Raw genomic sequence first — 21,395 nt, forward strand, 5'->3', positions numbered from 1 at the left:
AGCCAAAGTGTGGGCCAGATAGCTAACCAGAGCAAGCATTACCCAGGAAATACACTAAGAGTCCGAACTCCAGAGTTTGGCTCTTAGTTCTACCATCAGTTCAAACCTTAGACATTTGCTTCCCCCATCATTCCAGATCCCATTGACAAGTGAGGACTGCAACCCTGTCTGAGATGTTAAGAGGCTTCACTCAGTGCTCGAGTGCCACAGTTAAGTGCCTACCCAAAAAAAGGAGTTGAGGGCATGGCAGGCAGGCCAGAGAGCTTGGATCTAGGCATAGACTAGATGCTGTGGACTGGGGAGTGAAGAATAGTCCAGCTTCAAGAGCCAGAATGGAAAGATGGTAGAATATATTCTAGTGGTGTTTGGGTCATTTTCGGCCTGGAGGGATGTGGGCAGTGGGGTCCCCCAGGGCTTGGTCCTCAGGCCCACACTGTTCAACATCTTCATCAGCGACTTGGATGAGGGGGTAAAAAGCACCCTGTTCAAATTTGATGATGACACTAAGATATGGGGGGATGTGGTCACACTAGAAGGAAGGAATAGGCTGCAATTAGACCTAGACAGGTTACAGGGGTGGGCAGATGAGAACAGGATGAGTTTCAACACTGAAAAGTATAAGGTGATATACCTGGGGAGGAACAACCAGCACCATACCTACAGGCTGGGGAACTTCCTTCTCATCAGTGCAGAGGCAGAAAAGGATCTTGGAGTCATCATTGCTGCCAAGATGAACATGGGCCAGTAGTGTGGGGAGGCAGTCAGGAAGGCCAATCGTACCTTGTCATGCATCCACAGATGCATCTCGAGCAGGTCCAAGGAGGTGATCCTCCCCTTCTATGCGGCACTGATCAGGCTGCAGCTGGAGTACTGCGTCCAGTTCTGGGCGCCGCACTTCAGGAGGGATGTGGACAACATGGAGAGGGTCCAGAGGAGGCCACTTGCATGATCAGGGGGCAGCAGGGCAGGCCCTATGAGGAGAGGCGACGGGACCTGAACCTGTTCAGCCTCCACAGGAGAAGGCTGAAGGGGATCTAGTGGCCTGTTCCCCCGAGCATTGCCAGGAGTGACTAGAAATAACAGTCACAAGCTGGCAGAGGGGAGATTCAGGCTAGACATCAGGAGGCGCAACTTCATGGTCAGGGTGGCTAGGATCTGGAACCAACTTCCAAGCAAAGTGGCACTAGCTCCTGCTTGTTGTTTGACCCCAGTACTCTTTCCTGCCATGGCAAGGGGTCAGACTTGATCTGCTGATGTACCTTCTGACCCTACCAACTACGAAACTGTATTAAGTCTTCCAGAGGCCCACATGCACAAGTGTGCAAGGGGGTGGGGGAAATAGGGAAGGGAAAATAAGAGGCAGGCTCATCTTTAGAGTTGAGCACATGGAGCTGCAGCTGGGTATGCCACTATTGGTGCAGAGCAATTTCAGCAAAAGACTTAAAGCAGAACCTGCCAGGTCAAATTTGGCAGAACATCTTCAGCTTTGCAAGTCGAAACATTTCTGTATTTAAGTGTTGATTAAAAACTTCTCCCTCACATGTACCTGCTGTAATGTTTAAAGGTAAAAACTCTGCAGCTTGTGTTAGTTTATGCAAGGGTGAAACTGACTTTTTCCCTGTCCAACTAGATTATAGCCTGCAGAACTGCCAAGATATTTATGAAAACCCCTTCAGATTTAAAAGGTTCTTCAGTAAGGCAAGAAGTCCAAGAATACACAAATGCGCTTGAACATGCTCCTTTAACCAAGATGACAGATGCTACAGTAAGACCAAAAGCAACTTAATGCATCCAAAAAAAATTAGGCCTTAATTCTAAATGCAAACAGGCACAGCACAGGCTTTTAAGATGCTGCCAGGTCTGAAGTCTGCAATTGATTTGAACCTGGCATCAAAACCTTGATAAAATAAATTCCAGCAGCACTGAAAAAAATAAGAAAGGAAAAGAGACTGCTCAGAGCTAAGTGTCCAGCCTTGCCAGCAGCCTGATATCTACTCTCTCCCATTCAGAGGACATTTCAACCCAGGAATCAGATGCCGATAGCAAGTGCTAAACAGCCGACCTCCACACTCCCAATCTCGCCCGCTGCATGCTCAGGAATGCCCCATCTTCTGCCCCCTCCTCTTGGCAGGTTTGTGTGCGTGCATGAGTGGACTGTTTCTGACAGGAAGGGCACAAGACGGAAGGTGGACATTCCTCTGGGGCCCCCTCTCCAAAACAGCCGATTTACTGCCAGCCTCGAGAGCAGCCTCTCAGGCTGGCAGCAGCACAGACATCACCTGTGATTCAGCTGTTTTGCTGGTGGCTTAAGAGCCCAACCACACAGTAATACAGTGGAGCCTGGGGGCTCTGTTACAAAGCAAGATGTACAGGGCAGACTAGATGATACTGTGTTCTTGGCAGCTCCTGTAGCCTAGCTAAAGCCTTACTGGTCCTGCAGATGGGACCCCCACTTGCCATAGGAAAGCCTTTTATACGATCCTCATTGTTCTTAGCCGACACAGCCCCTGCCCACTCACAGGGGGATCTCGAAATAATAATAAAAACAAATAAAAAAATTGGCACAGCAGAGGACCACAAACACTGTGTACCCCCCCTCACTGCCTCTGCAGGAAGGCTCAGAATATGGTCTGCTGCCCCCTTAAAACAGCACTGCCCAGAACTGGGAACAGGAAGGGACATGGTAGGGGGCAGCAGGGATCACCACTTCTATATCCGTCTGAAATCAGGCCCTAGACATCTTAAACTTTCAGCAGCTTCCCTCTTCTGTAAAGCCACTAGTTAACTCCTTTGCTGCAGTGTAATGGCCAAGAATGTTTTCTGGTCCCATCAGACTTGGGGCAGACCAGCGTACAGGCTGCAAGGAGGAACCAGCCACAGATGCCAGCAACCCAATGAGCACAGCAGTCACAGTGGTTCTAGCTGGCAGCTTATACGGCCTTCACCCCACCACAGCCAGCACTGGGTCATTCTGCAGTATCACGCTTCACAGTCCACTTGTCATCCCCACGCGAGCTGTAAACTGCTGGGCAGGTGCAATGCAGCACACACTGACACCAAGGTGGAGACAAGGGCTGCTGTAGCAGCCAATATTACTCAAAGCCATGGACTAGCCTATTTAAGCCATGAAAGCAGGAGCAGCGCAGGCTCTCTCCACACAGGTCTAGGAGGCTACCCAAACATGAAATATCTGAAGCTCTGGAGACCAGCACAAGCCTACTGAAGCCACCAGGTTCAAGATCAGCAAAGGCTTCAAGCCATGCCACAGTCAGCAAAACAGCTACCATGTTCCTGGCGACAGGCTGAACAGTTAGCTTCTCCCCATCTTCCTCTTTCGCAGGGATCAGGTCTAGTGCCCCAAGCATGCAGCCATTTCTCATGCACAACAATCCTGCCCCACAGGGTGTCAGGTAAGCAAACTTTTGGTACAAGCTTGCTGCCCTCTCACCTCCCTCACGTGAGCGAAACTATTTAAGACGACTGTCCCAGGACAAAATTCTGTGCATTTTAGAAGCTGTTTGTCACACCACCACTTCCAGTACCAAAACACAAAAGGAGTCTCTAGCAGGCCAGGGCTGTTGAAAGCCTTTGAGCAGATAAAAACTGAAGTTGTCCCCCATGCAACTGCATGCTGGCTGAAAGCCCTGTTTTAAAAAGATGCCAAGCACAAAGCATGAGGTCAATCCACACCCTATGGCAGTAGGGACCAACATTTTTGGCAGGTGTGCCACACAATAGCTCTGAACCCTTCAAATGCCACTCCAGTCCCCTTCCTTTGCCTGATCTGCTGCTCTGCTTTATGCCCCCCATTTGCCACATACCATACAGAGGCTACCCATGTCACTTGTGGCATGATCATGCCTGCCCTGTGATGTGGATTCCCCAAAACTTAGTGGGGGGAAAGCTCCTTGCTGTTCCTGGCCCCTCAATTTGATCTAGTTTTTTCTAGGATTCAAAGTTCATTGTGGATGGACCTGTGGCTTCAGTGCCTTGGTTCCTTCTATGGCAAACCCCTGGTTTGTAACAGGAACAGACATTTACCCTCTCCATATCTAAATCTTGTTTTGTGCAAGGTTAGACACCAGAAGAGATACCCATGTCCTGCCTGTCCACACCACTGCCTTCATCCCTACTAATAGTGGAGTTGCAATGGTATAGGCCAATGAGAGATTATACCTCCTGTACTTGCCTAGCCTACAAGGACTGCTCTGAAAAAAATGCAATGCACTTTCCTAGCTACAGCAGGAAAAACAGGTTAAAAGGAAGCTACCTTAAGGAGAGGAGTTCTTTCTATGTTTTTAGGAATGTTCCTGTATGGGACTTGCTGGGCAAGATCAGCGATTAAGCCTATATCCTACCTCAAATGGAGCTCAAGCAGACAATCCACTTTATCATGGACACTTGCTCTATTGAGGCCCCATGAGTTTTGCCACACCTTGTTGCAAACTACATCAGACTTGTCTCAGGTTGGGACCAAAGGTTTCAGGTAGGAAGATCAAGAGTGGTTTTCGTTAGATACTGCTGACAACGTACCGTGCAGCATGTGGCATGTAGGTTACGTACTTGGCTTTGTGCTTTAACAGAGGTTCCCAAACTTTCTTAGCGCATATCCCATTTCAGATATATTAGCTGCCCATGTACCCCTACCGACATACTTTATTTTATGCCCTTAAATGCCAATTACAATGAAAATTAAATTTTCCATTACACAATTTCCCCCATGTACCACCCCCCACCCTAAAGGTATCCTGCATACCCCCAGGGATACATGCATCAGTTTGGGAGCCACTGTGCTATACAACATCCAACACTGATGCCATGAGATGGTCAGCAGCTACCAGAGAAGCTTGGTTGCCACCTTGGATAGCATTCAACTGTTCTACCTAACATAGTGTGGCACTACAGCAGCCAAAACCACCTGAGCAAATATGTTCACTGAACGCACTGTTACTATATGACCAGCTTAGAAGTAGAACAGCTCGGCAGGAACGCTAATGTGCCGTCTTGACTGTGCCATCTTTAGCAGTACTGCTTGCCAAAAATAAAATAAATCAGAATTAAGCTGGGGGGAAGAGGGGAGTGCTGGAAGAGGTGCTCAAAAACCCAAGATGCGCAAGGACGGAAGTCCCCTTGCTGTGCTACCCGTTTGCTCCTTTTGAATGAGGCAAAGTGACCACAGGGGCTCATCCAAGGTAAGCTCTGCTTTGAATGCATGTTACACCATGAGGTTTTTGGACTGATGGGATGCCTTTGGACAGAGGCAATGAACTAAATGGTGTGGAAGCAAGAGAATCAAGGCCTCTTCTCCCTAAGCTTCTAAAATGCTCTTCAGATGTTGAAGGGTTGTAGCTACCTAGTTCACATACATGATGGAAGCTTAGCATTCCTTTCAAGTACTTCCTCCCCTTGCTGCCAGCATCTGAGGGAGAAAGAGGCAAAACCCTTAAGATATGGTTAAGTGGTCACTTAAGAGCAGTGGTGCTTAACCTCCTGCCCACAGGCCAGACTCAGCCCCAGAAGTGACTGGATCCAGCCTGTGGGTTGGGAGAAATCTGCTGTAAGCAACTCAGGCCAGCACCTCCCCTTCCCCACACTGTACCACTAATTTCTGCCTGCATCCCTCTCCATACAGCAGGCACTGTTTAGTGGAAGTAAGCTCTCTCCCTCCACCCCATCCTTATGGCAGGCCAGAAGCACTCTTCCTTTGATATTCCTCCCTTTGATATAGCATATATTTCTCTCCTACTGGAGGCCAGTTGTAGCCCGCCACAAGCAGCTGGCCCTTCACTTTAGAAAGGTTGAGTGCCACCGGTTTTGACTGCTACCGTAATAGGTACCTGATCATTCAGACTGGCAATGAAGTCTCCAAGTTGGGATAAAGCCTAGAGGTGACACCCAGCACAACAGACTATATTCCACATTGATAGACAAAAGCAACGCACAATAGCTTTGGGTTGCTGGTGGCACGCTGCTTCTTCCAACACATTTCTAGCTTCTTCGGCACATGGGCAACACTGACAGCTTGATGTGCAGCAAAAAGGAAGTGAAGTGCTAGGAGGGAAAAGGACTGGGCCATCATGTGCAGGTGTAGGCAGGGTTGGTCTAAGGACATAGGCAGACAAGGTTCTTTGGGTGAATCTGGTATCTTTTATTACACCAATTTAAGTTGGTCTAATAAAAAGATACCCAATTCACCCAAAGAACGTTGTCATCATGTGTCAGAGGCAGGCTCCTAGAGGGGTCCTGTGTTCAAACACCCAGTCAGCACATTTCAAGAAGGAAGTACAAGGGAAATGCTGCCCAACAGCTCTGTATTCTTATTAGTAGGCTTCCCAGTTGGCCACAACTACAAAGCAGGCAGCTTGGCTCTGGTTGCACCTTCAGCTACAGTAATCTCCATCCACAGTTCCCAGGCCACAAGCAACTCTTCAAACTTACTAACTGCAGCTCTTGGCCGAGGAGGGTTAAAGTGTTTTTGGGGTTCTTTAGTTTTGGTTTTTTTTATAGCATGCACTGGCACCATTTTTCTTGGGATCATGATGAATGCAGGTATGCACTGCAGCTGGCTTTTAAACTGGAGCACTTGCCACAACCCCCCTAGAGGCCCATATGCTGTTGCAGTTCTGGTTAAGGCAACTCAGGTAGCTCCTTACTGTCACCAGCCTAGACTACAGTTCAATGCCATTAGCAAAACAGCAACTAGCCGTGAACAACAGAGGACAGCCACAGTTTATTAAACTAACAAGTGCTGAAATTACCAGATACATACAAGTGGACGGGTCAGGACACCGAGTCTGGGAACCCTGCTTCAGGCACTAAGCTTCCAACCTCTTCCTGCCATCAGGATTAAGCCTTTGTACTGGGGAGGGTGTTATGCAACTATACAGCTTTAATGGGGAGTCAGACTACATTTCCAGGGTACCACAGCATACCTATCCTCTTCCCAGAAGCTGGGCCTGCACATCCAGGCTTCAATTCAGGACACTTCCCTAACTACAACAGTGCTTAAGCACTGTCCTGCATTGGTACTGGATCTGCCAAGAGGCAGTGCAGAAAACAAAGCTGCTGGTTTGCAGATCTCTTCTTATGCAGGAGGCATCAGTTCAAGAGACAGGCAATACCCTGGTGTGAGAGCTTTTATTTTTATCCTACAATTGAAGTTTGATCTTGCACCTTACATGCCTTTAATGCAAGACACAAATCGCCTAGCAATTAGGGGTGCACTGACAGATTTTGGGGGCCAGATACCAATAGCAGATTTTTAAAGGAGGCAAATTGGCTGATACAGCCGTGTGTAGTTGGCAAGTCTGTTCTGGTGGAAGGGGAGGAGGGAGGGAAAGGGTGTGGGGGCAGATCAATGCCCCCCCACAGCAAGGGCAAGGACAGGGTGCAGGATGGAGCTGCAGATCATTTGGGGGGGAGCGGGAGGCCAGCTCCCACCACTGCATGCACCCCAGAAGGGCATGGGGGGCATGGCCCCAGATCTGCATGGGGCAGGGCAGGTAGACTGCAGCTGGGGCTGTGCTGGGCTCTTCTCAGCTGTGGGGGCTGGGCTCAAGTGGGCCGTGGTGGTGCTGCTGCAGCCACCCTAAATTTTGCCATAGTGCCCCCCTGTAACTGCCCCCCAGCGCCACTGCCAAGTGCTGTGAGCCCTTGCTGAGAAGAGCCCAGTGCAGGCCCAGCTCCAGCACGCAGCTGCAGCCTGCCCACCCCACTCTGTACAGATCCAGGACACATGGTCCCCGCCCCCTGGGGCAAGCACGGCAGCAGGAGCCCCCCCCACATACTCCCAGACAAACCACCGGCTGTCCTGTGCCACACCCCATCCTGGTGAGGCAGCATCTGCCCCTGCCCCACTCCCTCCCTCAGTGTGGGTGGGCACATTGATCTGCCTCCCATACACCTTCCTACTCCCCTTCTACCACCACAGATTTACCAGTTACACGCAGCTCTTCAAGCTGCCAGGCTGTGCTCCTTACTGCCCAAGTGCTGTGCTGTGGCTGCATACATACACGCATGGGCATTTATCAGCCAAATTAATTGGCCACATCAGTCCAATTTCCAATATAGACTTTTTTTTTTTTTAAATATTCGTGCCGATCTGATATCAGTCCATTAACCTGTTCAGATTTCTTATAGAGAGAAGCCCTTCAAAAACTCTTGGGGGAGGGAAGGGCAGGAGGGAGCAGCAGCAGCTGCTTCCAAAACCAGGGCTGGGCAAGATGCAGCACCACCCCTTCCCCAACAGCAGTCCCCTAGAGAGATCCCACAGCTCAGTCCCCAAGTGTGCCAGAGCAATGGCACGCTTAGTGAACAGGCTTCCTGGCAAGATGAGCAGTTGCAGAGGGACAGATGGACTGTCCCAGCAAGAGCCAAGCAGAAGCAGACTACAGTGACGTCTCTTCCACCAAGTAGCCTGCGCTATCCTGTGCTAGGAAGTCTGGCACCGTGGACCTAGGGCTGGAGCTAGGTGCAGCTAAAGAGGGATGATCTTCCCCTGTGCTTTGCTGGGGAGGGGAGCTGCTGCCCCAAAACAGCAAAGAAGTGGAAGCTGCTGCAAGCACTTGCACTTCTGAAGTCCCTTATTTAACTAAACATGCACTACAAGCAAGGACTTTCCAATCCTGAATTACTGTCACAAATTGGCATCTCCAGGTAAACACCACAAGCAACTGCCACAGCCCAAACCTTGTGGATCCCATGAAGAGTCCCAGCACACCTCTTCCACAAGGGGAAGTCATTCAGGGCAACTTACTTAAATATAAAAAAGGGAGTTCTTACTCTTGGGGGGAGTCAGTGAAATAAACGCATTTGAAGGTACCAGTCAGCCAGAAGCAGATCTGGGGTATTTCTGAAAAGAGCCAAGCCCAGCTGGTAGCCAGACCCATCAGTTCACTGCTGAGTGGGATGGATGTCTAGTGGAGACAGAAGGAACCAGAGGTTGGAGATGGAAGGTCAAAAGCCTGGGGAGAAGTTAAGTAGAAGAGACCTAATCTCCTCGGAGATGACGCAGGACAGTGTTTAAAAACACACCTGGTCATGCAGACAAACTCAGCAGTCTTCCTTCACCTCCCCCTGTAACAGAGGCAGCTTTGGGTTTCATTTAGTGAAGTGTGTTTAGAACTAGTAACAGTCAGCTGAGCCTGTCCAACTTGACGCTGCTGGGCAGAGCAAAGGCTTAGCCAGATTCAAGATGGTTCCACGTATGGACAGGAGCCCTAGTTATACCACAACTATGCTCAAGATAAGCCAGTCACCAACTGCTGGAATTAAGGGAGAAAGGAGCCCCCTACGGGTAAACTAGCCTGTGTTTGTCCACAGAGTCACTTGCACATTTCCATGCTCAAGACAGTAGACAGGCCACTGGTCCGATCCCATTTGGTGCTACTCATCATGCCAGGCACCTGTAGGCCAAATGCCATGCAGCAAGAGTCCAGGCAGACTAAGCCCCATTTAAACCTTCACACAGACCTGCTTGTGTCGCAGTCAGATTATTCAGGCAAAGAAAAGAAAAAAAAAAGCTAGAACAAGGCAGTGTTGATGCACGTTCATTCAGGAGCATGGCTCTGCAGGAAGAATACTGCCAGTAAGGGCAGAAGATAAATATCCAGGAAATCCCATCCTTTTCCCTGGCTCCAAGGGACAAAAACTAATGTGCCCCAAACAGTACACCCCATATCTTAAAGTAGCAGAGGAAATGCATTAAAAGGGATGCAGTACCTGGAAATGCACACAGCCAGTGCTTCCTGCAGCGTCCCTTCCCTTGTGCCACAAAAGAAGAGGTTTCTGGGACTCCATTAAGTATTCCCCAGACAGTTTTAGGTGGCAGCAGTGGGGGCGAGTGCTGTTTTCCTGCCACAAGACGGCAGTTAAATCTTACAGCCAACAGATGCAGCAGCTTTGGTCTGCGGCAGCCGCTGACTCAAGCAAGTCTCTCTAGACAGGCCAGCTTCAAGGCCGACAGCGCTCCCTGGCACAGGGGCAACATACTCTGCCTTTGAGAGGATGCCAGGTATCTGTATAATGCAATGGAGTCAGACCTACAAACCAAAACGTACCGAGGTCTGGGTCTCAGTGATGAAGACCTTTCAGAAAAGGCATATCACATGCAGGGTGTAAGTAACTGGAAAGCAAAAAAAAAGTCCTTGCTGTAGCAGAACAAAAGCTGCATTTTTGGCCCACTATGCAGTGCCCAGTAATCAGGCAGGCCTGACCCCAACTGAGGCCACAGGATACTGCTACAATACAAGTGGTACTGATATCACACCTGCCCAGAGTGCACAAAGGGATACCAGTACAGTTTCTCAGAGATTGCTTTTTGGGCTCACGTACAGACTGTACCTGGCAGAGGCTGCATGCAGATTTAGGAAAATCAGATGGGAGAGCCTGAATTCCAGCTCATCGATACTCAAGCACTGACACTGCAGGAGACCAAATCAGCAATAATATTTTTAGACTGATTGTTAAACTTTTTGCACTTCTACCCTCCCAGCCGGCTGCCCAGGGATTTATACAGCTGAGTCACTGCTGGAACCTTCCACACTGTTGTGCCCTGGCAGCGTAGCGCAGCACAAATCTGTTTGGCAGTGCCTGCCCCTCCCAGCCCACAGGCTTGGGTCTCCAGACTGCCCCAGTGCCCAGCCCATCATGCCTGCAGTTCAGGTTTCCAGATGCTGAACACTACCAGGCTTGATGCCAAAGCATCAGCTGCGGCACCACGGATTGCAATGCAGTGGCCTGCTGGAAATCTGGCCCTGCATCGCGATAGTGCCTTGCCACCAATACCAGACAGCCGCATAAGGCTATTTTCAGGCTCTGCTGGGCCTTGTGTAGCAAAGGCAAGGCCAGGCCGCTTCTGCAGATTTAACTGGGGACCCCCCCGCAACCCATGGAAAGAAACCACCGAATAGGACCGTTCACAACATGTTTGGAAGCCCACAGATCTCACCACCACCACTCAAGCTCTGCACTGGCCCTACTAGAGGAGGGATGAGACTTGAGATGTGGGAGGTAGACAGACCGACGCAGTGGAACAGCTGTAGACATATCAGTATTTCACTTCTCTAGCTAAACATATGCCATTTCCGTGGCTCTGAGGAAGGCAAACTACAGCACACCAGCCCAAGTGGCAGTTCCTGACCCTCCACTCAAGTTTCCCACTCAGTGGTACAGGATGCCCAGTAATTAGATTAAGACAGCACTAGTGGCACTCACTGTTTGAGAGGGGTGGAGCGTCTGAAAACAGACACCACTATGACTTTCAGCAAAACAGCTTTGGGTATATTAGGACAGACACTAGACCACTGCAGTTCCTCCAGAGATGGAGACAAACCCACAAATAAATCTGAAATCCCCAACTAATCCTCCTCCTTCAAGCAATAATTATGAGAGCATGTGACAGTGGGGGAGCACAAGACCCCTGAAGAGTGAGCAGTCACATGCCCGCATAGTGCTCAGTCCCCACCTTCATGAGCAAGGTGAGCTCTGACCACCCCTTTGCATCCTCCCAGGGCGCTGCATGACAAGTGCTTTGAGTGCTGCGCCATGGTGCATCACAAGCCCACGCACAAAGAACAAGAGATGCTCCAATGATCACAGGCAAGTCCCCCAGGCAGGCACAGATAGATACTAGGAGCAGTTTTTAAAAAGGAGAGCAGGCATGTTTAGAGGGAGAGCCCCTTGCCGGATGCATTTATCTGGCATCAGATTCAGTGGCCTTTTCCCCGCCTCATCTGAACATCAGATGATGGTTTCTACAGGGCCCGTGGCCTACATTCATTCTGTGTAAGCATCTTCTTACCCTGCTCTGTGAAGGTTTTAAGCTTGCCACAGGGCAGCACAAATGCCATTTTGTCTCACTGCATGGCAGAGTGCTGCTGAGGCACTGCAGACGTTGCCAATATGGCTTGGCAGGGAGCTGTCTGAGAAAGAACAATGGTGACTGATCAGGTGGGGCCTGGATATCAGCGCCGAGCAGCTGCCTTGACACCCGCCAGCCTCCAGTCCCACAGCACCACTGTGCATTGAGTTTCATAAGCACTAGCTGCCAGTGCTAGGCAAAAATTGTTGCGGATGGCACTGGCTCTTTCAGCTATACTGTTTGCAGGGCCCTGGTTAAGCATCTAGAAACCAGAATCAGTAATCCAGCAGCCAGTGTTGCAGTGTTCTGCCTGCTACGAGTTCAAAGGCTGCGGCACTGGTCTCTGCAGCTGGAAGGAGTGTCAGACTCCATCACTAGCCATTTCTGGGTACAGCCCCATGAGCTGACTACTCCAGGTGCCACTGACAAGGGCAAGACAGGATAGACTGCCAGAGGCAGGAGATGTCTGGGCCAGCTGCTGCCTGGTCGGAGTCAGCACTTTGAAACGCTGTGCATCACCAGACAGGTCACTGAAGGAAGCCGTGGGGATTCTTGGGTACTGAAGTGGACAGTTGTCTGAGCAGTCTTGAGAAGCTTTTCAGGCCCTGTTTGGGATAACTCTCCCTCTCCAATGAGGGAATGCTGCTTCAGCAACTGTCTCACTTAAACACCCAAACAGGACAGTATGAGTGTTGCACCTTCAGCTTCAATAAAGCTGCATGGAGTCAGCAGCTGGCAAGCATCGCTATCTGCAGGGATAATCTAGAAGCGGTGGCCCCTATAGAAAACTACTCCCAACACATGAAGCTGGACACCAGGGTGGGCAGACAGCACCCTGTCCCCCTCAAGGAGCAGTCACATCTCCAGCACCGCACCAGACTGCCTGCCCTCCAAGGAGCGAGTCAGCAAGTACCACCCATGTTGGTATCATCACCTGCTGCATCCCCGAGGCCACTTATGTCACCCAAATCAATGCACGAAGAGACTACACTAGCCTTTTAGCAAAGCAGCAATATGCTGCTATAATAGGATGAGTTTCTGTAGCAACCAGCTGAACTTGTACAAACTCTGCTGAGGCACTAGATCTTTCCATGGACTGATACTTTAATGAATACGACACCATCTGTGAAACTGTTCTTCACAAGTCCTTTTAAAAAGGCCTGAAGGAGTTATTCCTCCTTGGGTACAGCCCATATGATCACACTAGGGAGATGCCATTAAACCACTGGTTCAGAACAGAGGGGTACAGCATACCCTCCACCTGGGTTTCATAGTAGATACTTGGCATTTATTTAAAAAAAGAAGTTATAAAATTAAACTATTGCCTGGCCCACACTAGAGTGCATTAGAACGAAGTACAGATCAAGCAGGAAAAAAAAAAAAAGAGAGAGAGAAGGGGGCTTATAGTACTACAGGAAGGACAAGACAGTGTTAAGGCAGCACTCAGCTGGCATATCCATGCCCAGCTGGCAGCAGAAAGATTAACTCTAACTGACCAAGATCTGTTCCCCAGCAACCTCCAGGGTTTGAACCATTAGCAGCAGACAGACATTTCCTTCTAGTTTACAAATGGGCTGGATGAGAGAGTCTCTGAATCCTCTTATAAAGCCAGGCAGCTTGTGGCTAGAGCTCCATTAATTGGAGCCATCTGCACCCACCACACCCCACAAACCGAGTCTTAGGTAGTAACAAGCTGATGCACAACAGCACTTGCTATGAGGCTCTTGGCAGCTGGGTGGGGGCCCCACTGCATACCCCTCACTGCAGAGGGCAGTGACTTTGCCAGCGTGAACCATTTTGTCCCACTGTTAAACTGACCAGCAGAGTTCTTTCAAGTGAAGCGAGTTTAGCTCTGCTTCCATTACACTGCACAATTCCATCCCCGCACGGTCAGCTTCATAGTGTACCCCCACCCACTTGTTCTGAAGTTAAAAGCGTTCAACAGAAAGGTTGTTCACTCATCTGCTATGCTGATCCTTTCATACACCGCAGTATCAAATCTCAGGTACTCTTATATTACATCCCCCATCTGGGTGGAGGCTGGGGGGGGGTACAGAACAGAGCAAAGACCACACCCTCCCCACCCCACCCCCAAACCTGCTGGCACATTACACAAAAGGATTAATAAAAGGTTAAAAGACATCTCTGTCAACAGTCTGAGCCGATACCAGCCCACACTGTTATTCTGCTGGGCAATAGCTCCACATTTGAAAAAAAGCAAAAAATAATCCAACAACTGTTGCTGCATGTGTCAGCAGACTGCAACTCACCAGACTGTGTGCTGGTCTGTGCTGCAGTATCAGAGTCCTGGGTGCTCCATGGTCTGTCCCACCCCGTCAGGTTGAGAGACTGCAGGCCAAGGCACAGGTCGTTCGTGTCTGGGAGGCCACGGGAAGACTCTTGAGTAGAGGTGGGGAAGAGCATCCTGCTTGCCACTGCTTCTTCAGAGTCCGGGAAGTCTGCTCAGAGGGGGAACAAACAAGCTTGAGAGTTCAAGGATTTTTTTTTTTTTTTTAAAAGGAGGAGTTTTCCAAAGCTTCAAGCCCTAAAGCCAGGTCCTGCACTGCTCTAAAGCCACTGCCTCCGTGACTAATGCTTGCACCCCAAAAGGGAGCACTGCCATATGTTCAGGAACCAGCCCCCCTCCCCCCTCTGCCCCCTCCACCTTCCTATCCCGTCTGCATTACTGACTGGGTCAGCATGTGATCAGGCTGCTGATGCTTACTGTGCTGACAGTGACGTCACTCAGCCATGCAATATAACCACATCATTTCTTACAAAATTAAAAAAAAAAAAAAAAAGAAGAAGAGAAGGTAGAGAGAGAGACAGATTCCCCCGGAAGACAACACAGCATGCAGAAGAGAGGTGCAGTTCTGCTAAAATCAAGGGAGGCAAGCAGACGGCACAAACAAGCAGGGAGCTCTAGCACAGCCAACAGCAAGCTCAAGACAGCAATCCTCCCAGCAATAACTATAGCAGCAGCGACAGATCAGACACTGTTAGTTTTAGTGCTACCCAGCTCTCCCGTCTCCGCCCCCCACCCTCCCCTCCACCCACAAACCCAAAAACACTTTAGTCCTGGACAGACTCCAGCTGCTGGCTCCATCCCCGATTCAGCCTCCCAATGCAAAGCTTCACAATTCTGCTAGCATAATCTATTTGCTTCAACTTGGCCACTGTGCCTCACTGACTCTGCATTGTTTACCATTGAGTAATATGGATAACCTTCAAAACCAAATCCTCTGCACTTCTCTTCCTATAGCTTTCTATTGCAGACCAGTCTGAGACTGCGTGTCATGCTGGTTATGAGAAACAGGGCCAGCCAGAGCACGAGTCCCATTTCATGTCTGCAGACAGGAATTTTCATGGCCTATTTACCTCCCCACCCCCCTCTCTTCCTCCTCCTCCTCCTCCTCCCAGGTCCCATCCCACCCTCCCTATCCTGCAGGGTGTTCGCAAGCCTGAGGTACCGGAGATGCTAGATTCCTGCCTTAGCTTAAGTGTCTGTGCCAACAGCCTAAGGAAATGCAGCAGGTTCCTGGTGAGAATTTCAGCTCGATGCAGATCTGGGGGCTGATGCTCAGCTGTGTTGCCTCAAGTCTGACTCACTCGGAGGGCATTTGGAAGCCAGCTACCAAGCAGAATGGCACTTGTCTCCTCCACACCCTGCCCCCACGCCCCTCCTACTCTGCCATCCAGAGCACACCCCGCCCCTGCTCTTCGGCAGGGTGCTGCAGTGACTCCTGCTTGTCACATTATCCATCACGTGGTGCTCAGCCCACCCCAGCCATTGCCAGCCTGGAGGTTGGGGCCTCCATTCCACAGCCACAGCAAGACCCAAGCTGGCAAGTGGCCCACTCACCTGGGAGCAGGCTGCACCCATTAAACGCCCCAGACCAGAATCAGGGTGCTGCAGTCCAGGAGTGGTCCTCCCCTGCTGTTTAGGGGGATTTGGTGAACACTAGGAAGTTAGTGGCATTGTCATGGCATGTCACAGACAGAATGGCAAGGCTGCACTGGCTGGCAGTCAAAACTACCTCACCAGCCCTATGCTTCCTGCTTCCTTCATAACGAAGTCAGCTCTACACCAGTACCTGTACTGGTACAGTCGTTTCATTAAGCATCATTTTACTAACCTAGCTGTTCAAGGACCACCTCTAGTCCAGATGCAGCTGCATGCTGAAGTGCTTATACATGGAAAACATACCCCCAATAAGCACTCATGGGGTAGGTATCCAAGCTAGGGTGCCTTGCTGGTTTAAAAAGACCACGACAGCTGGTTTTTGGATGGAGTTTAACACACCATCCTTAATGTGGTATTATGGAGGAGAGTTTACACTCCTTGAACATGCTTTTATTTAGTTCCCACAGCAACCATAGCTTGCCTTACAAATATGCAGCATTTGCCATGTTTACACAAATACGTAAGGGCATGTGCCAGAGTCCAGGTTCAGAGCTGTAAGAAGTGGAACGATGGTTCCCATCTTCTCCGCTTGAGGTTACGATCAAATTTGTGCCGACTTGCCAAGCTTAATAATAAGAACCGGGGGTGCTGTGTATTTGAAAGCACATTCAAAGTCAAAACTCAGTAAGCTGGGACCAGGATGGACTGGAAGAAACTATTAAAGTGAAATTGAACAGAAAGGCTTCCAAGAAACCACACTACCAACATCTTGAAGGTGAGCTGCCAGGGTAGGCAGGAGTTTTGTGCCCTTTTTCCTTCTTTATCAAGACCACTCCAAACAATAAAGCTTCCCTGCATCAACCTAGACACAAATCTTGCCCTTAAAACATTATATTTTTCTTCCAAAAGATTGAAACATCCCTCTGTTTAATGGGTTGGGTTTGGGTTAAGTACATAAAGACCTTTGAAACAAGGGTAGTAATTTACAGTGCGAGATTCTCTACTATTTCTAGACAAGTTGCACTTAATAGATGACTGTTCCAAGCCACGAAGCAAAATTACTTTGCTAGGTAGATCTAAAAGACAAGTATCACCTTCTTTAGAAGCCTATATATACACACATACACATATGTATAAATATAAAATGGCACAAGCCTGGTTTTGTCTTTAAACCTTCAAGAGGAATATAGGTCACGGGAAGAAGCGAGATATTTACAAAAAGTTTAGTTTCCAGAATATTTATTCTGAAATACAAAGTCTGGAAACTGCAACAAACAGCAAATTGCTAACAGCAGCCATTTAATAGCATCAAGGGCATTTGGAGCAGGATGAAGTCTTTTCTGTACAGATGCCTCTGGGTACAATAAGCACTTACAACTATAATACTTGAGCAGCCTTGCTCTGAAGACATGGGAAGACAAAGTCTGGTCAACAGAGTCAGGGAAAAGCAGGGCTGGAAGGGACCTCCAGAAGTCATCTAGTCTAAACCCCTGCCTGCTTGTGGCAGGATCATCCCTATCCAAGTGCTTCTCTAACAACCTTGTGCCTGGAGTCACCTGTCCTCACAGGTTTCCCCTGAACCACTCAGGAAGTATCAGCCCCCCCCACACCCATACTGGGGCTCATATTGCCAATGCACCCCCCTGGGACCAATCATTTTTTGCATAAAATTGAGCTGGAATGCATCCCTCTACCAAGTGAAGCCAAAGCATGTCGAGCTACTGCCCAAGAATCTGACAATGACTAAACTTCCCATTTGAGCTGGTCATGTTTCATTTTAAGCGGCATCAAGCTTTTAAGAAAAATTAAATGTTTTAAAAAGAGACTGCTTTACCCAAAAAGGCTCCTTTAGGAGTCCCCATTACACCAAGTCAGAAATCCAGGGCCTTACAGCCAAAGAGATGCCTGCAATGCAATACATACTGCACACTACTATCCACAGACAGGCTGCACCTTACATGTAGCATCACTGCTGCTATAGGGAGCTACCTACACTTCAGCTTTTCAGCTGTTTGCTTAAAAACATTTCCATGAGTTCCCTAAAAAGGAAGCCTCTCTCCAGTTCAGACTAGAGATTTGCTATTGTGGAGGTCCTGATCAGCTGCTGAGCCTTTCATAGGAGGAAGCTTGTCTAGCGATATGCTGTTAGTTGGCACTTTAACCAAGGACTGATGCCAGGACAGCAGTGACAAGCCTTGCGTTACCTGCAAAGATAAGCTCCCTTCTTCACCTCACAAAAGCAAGAAGAGCATAAGTCTTGCTTGCCAAAGTTACCATATTTTCTTGCATGCAATACACCTTATCCCCAAGAGCCAGCTTTGGGAAATTAGGGTGTATAACATGGGCTGCTCTTACCATATTTCTTGCATATCCTGGGGATATACACAAGTCTGGCATCTTCCACAGGTAGCAGAACAATGAGCAGCCTTGGCTCCCTACCCAATGCTGTTGCTTACTGCAAAGATAGATCTTTTCCCCTTTCAAAAGCAAGGTGCTTATATTCCAAGGTGTTGTTTGCAAGAAAGTAGGGTATCAGGGATAGGCTGGTTACCAGGAACAGAAGAATATTTTAGAGAACAGGAAATGGGAGTTTAAATGTAAGCCCTTTAGTTGACGACTGTCTGAAATCTAGGAAGCATTTAACATATACTGCTTTTCTAGTACTCATCAGGGATATTTGAGAAAGCTTTCCCCAAAAAATGGAGACAAGCAACACACTGGCCTATTTTTCCAAAAACAATAAACAAAAAAAGCCCTCCATGGAGAAGAACCAGGAAGGGAAGCCAGGAGTTAGCTCTGATGCTGTATCCTCTCCTTGAGGGACAAGGAAGAAGCTACTTCTAACCTCTCCAGTATGCCATCTTCTAGCAAGATTTGGGAAGACCAAATGTTTAACAGGAATTGAAGTGACAGGAGTGAGACAAAAAGCTCAACTACTACCTTCTCACTGCCTTTCCAGAAACGCTCACTTAAGTCTATACCACATGTTCGGTAAGGATGCGTCTACACAAGCATGGATATTTGGTTCCCCAGGAACAACTAGCAGCAGCACACCCTGCGATACCACTAGCTGTTCCCAGGAAACACCTGTGCCACACACCCTCTGGTGCATGGCAAGTTACTTTGGGTAGGGAAGGGGAGGCTGGGACCAGCTCTGGGCTGGCCCTAGCAGCCTTACTAGGCATCCTGGGGGCCTCCCAGGGCTGCAGCGGCAATCCAGGTACATGGAGCCTGACTGGCAGCCAGAGTGCGGCTCTGGTTTTTAATGGCACATGCTGCCCCTGCGTGAACTGCTCCGCTTTTTTCCTCTGCAGGTTTTCGTTGCTCTTGTGGTGCAAAGAACAGCTGATTATGCAATATGTGGCATCACACTACATGGCAGCGCTTGTCTGGAAGCAGCCTAAGGAGCTTTCCAGATACTCCTAAACTTACCCAACCTAGCACATTTCCTGGAGAACTACATAAAAGCTTCAATTTTCAAACCCAGCAAGTCCGTAAGGTACACAAATACAGCAAACATTTAATCCAGAATATTGATGCAAATATAATAGGTCTTCTAAAATACATGTCTCTCATGTCACACAAAGTTAAAATGCACGCAGGGTGCAAGGTTGAACAAGCGCCAAGTTAAAGTTGCATGCATTACCTCTGTTGGGCATTTCTATGCTGCATTCATAGTACTTAGTATTTAAAGGGTCCTAGCACTTGCACCTAATGGGAATGAGACTTCAAGGTTTCTCCATTCAAGTTAACAGATAGACATTAGCAATCTATAGTTCAATTTTAAACCTATTTGGGAATTTACTTTTTTCTCAGCCCTTTTCATGCTCTGTAAAACCCTGGCTGTGGACCTGCTAACTTTAAAAAGCTGCATTTGGTTGTTGATAGACAGAGCACCCTATAGCAACAAGAGCCAAGCAGTAAGTAGTTAAGTGTTGCTTCTAATGCAATTTGGATAGTGCCAGAAATGAAGACTATTAATGCTGTATTAACCACCTCTAAGCTTCATTTGTGATCAACTTAAACCACTCTGAAAGGCAGTAATACCCATTTTAAGGACCAAATGGAAGAGAGATATTAAAGTTGGATCTCTGCATCAGGAAGTAAAAAGTAGTCCAACCACATGGAGGAAAAAAAAAAAAATGTTTGCAAAAACTTATTCAAATCCTCTTTCACTAACGAAGTTAGAGCCAGGGCAGTAAACTGGAAGGCACTATAGGAAAAACCAAAACGAGGTTAAGACCTATTCCAGTTAAGGCAGCAACAGCCAGAGCTCTGCACTACTCAGTCTATGTTATAGGTAAATTGATTGAGAACTAACTCTTGGAAGCCAGACAACCAACTCCCTGCAGTATACTATCTGCTCCCAGTGACTGACTAGTTTGATTTGGTGAGGAGACCCAATTTACTAGCATTACTTCATGGTCACTGGAAGTAGATGGGGAGTCCAAACAAGAGTCGTTCTTTATCATCTGATATACAAGATGCTACACAAATTTACTAGCGGACAAATAAGCAGAACTCCTAGCTTCCTAATATCATCTGGGGCTTGTTTACAATCAATGCTGGCTCCTGCAGTTGCATCTTTCCCTGGTCTGGGCACAAGCATCACAGCTGTAGTTTTGGGATTCCGATTCTGTGACCAAGTTACAACAGATTGTCTAGAAGCCAAAAGCTAACAAAAGGTGCAAGTGAATATCTATTCCATCGGGCATTTTAAGATGGACCATTTCTTTGGTGGTGCAAAGAAGAGAAATAGCAAGAACTGTGACCATACCAACTGGCTCCCTGTCAGGGAGGATTTGGATTTAAATCAAATCGATGTATATCATGATTTAAATCACTGGTCTGGAAGCTTCAATTTAAAATCAGTTTTCTACAAGAAGTGCATTCTTATTGATAGGCTTTCCCTTCTACTGTACCACTCCTTCACTGGATCTCAAATTAATGGAGGCTATCCCCAGAAATGTATTCTTCAAGACTTCTGGAATATTCTGCTTAAAAAATGTTTCTCTTGTTTCTACTGCCCCTCCCTCCCCTCCTTGCATTTATCTTCAACCCCCCCCCACCCCTCCCTTCTTGCCTAGATCTATTCCACCCCAACAATCCTCTATTCATTTAACTCCTTGAAACTCTGCACTTTTAGAGAGGTAAGGGCTTGACTGTGTATACAAACTTGCAGAGAGACAATAGGGCTGATGGGTGGGTAATCAGGTCTTATCTCTCATCTCCATAGACTGCTGCTAACAAGGATGTGATCTCTGGGCACACACATCCACAGTTTGAGAACTGAAACTAAAGCATCAGAGATGCTTAAAGGGATCTTCTAGACTGAGCACCAAGTCCCAGTGGGTACAGTGGTTTTCTTTAATCTTTACAAATACATAAGAGGAGCCTCTGGGAAGCTCAAACTGGGCCCCTAATATAGTCCATGACCTATTGTGGCCTATTTACATTTTCATGTACCTTTTCTAAAAAAGTTCTCAATGACTATACAATTAGACGTTATCATCCATAATCCATGATTGTATCTTTGAGCATTAACATATCTTAAGTTAAAACTATCTTTGTATAGGTTTCTTTTGTAAAAAGCATCTTAAAAAGTAAAAAATACAATTTAAAAAAAAATGT

The 21,395-nt window shown here is 48.1% G+C and overlaps 1 protein-coding gene across 5 annotated transcripts in view; it reads right to left on the minus strand.

The window, feature by feature from the left end:
• CPEB1 (cytoplasmic polyadenylation element binding protein 1) overlaps positions 1 to 21,395 on the minus strand; it is a 70,912-nt gene that overhangs the window by 26,413 nt on the left and 23,104 nt on the right. For all 5 annotated transcript variants that reach the window (XM_090029123.1, XM_090029126.1, XM_090029124.1 and 2 more), the window contains one exon: positions 14,131 to 14,319. In XM_090029123.1, coding sequence (XP_089885249.1) covers positions 14,131 to 14,319 — 189 coding nt within the window. The remainder of the gene's footprint in view (positions 1 to 14,130; positions 14,320 to 21,395) is intronic.

This window comes from Crocodylus siamensis, chromosome 15 (genome assembly GCF_052110815.1).
Source record: "Crocodylus siamensis isolate JL-2025a chromosome 15, ASM5211081v1, whole genome shotgun sequence".
In the NCBI taxonomy this organism is placed as follows: Eukaryota; Metazoa; Chordata; order Crocodylia; family Crocodylidae; genus Crocodylus; species Crocodylus siamensis.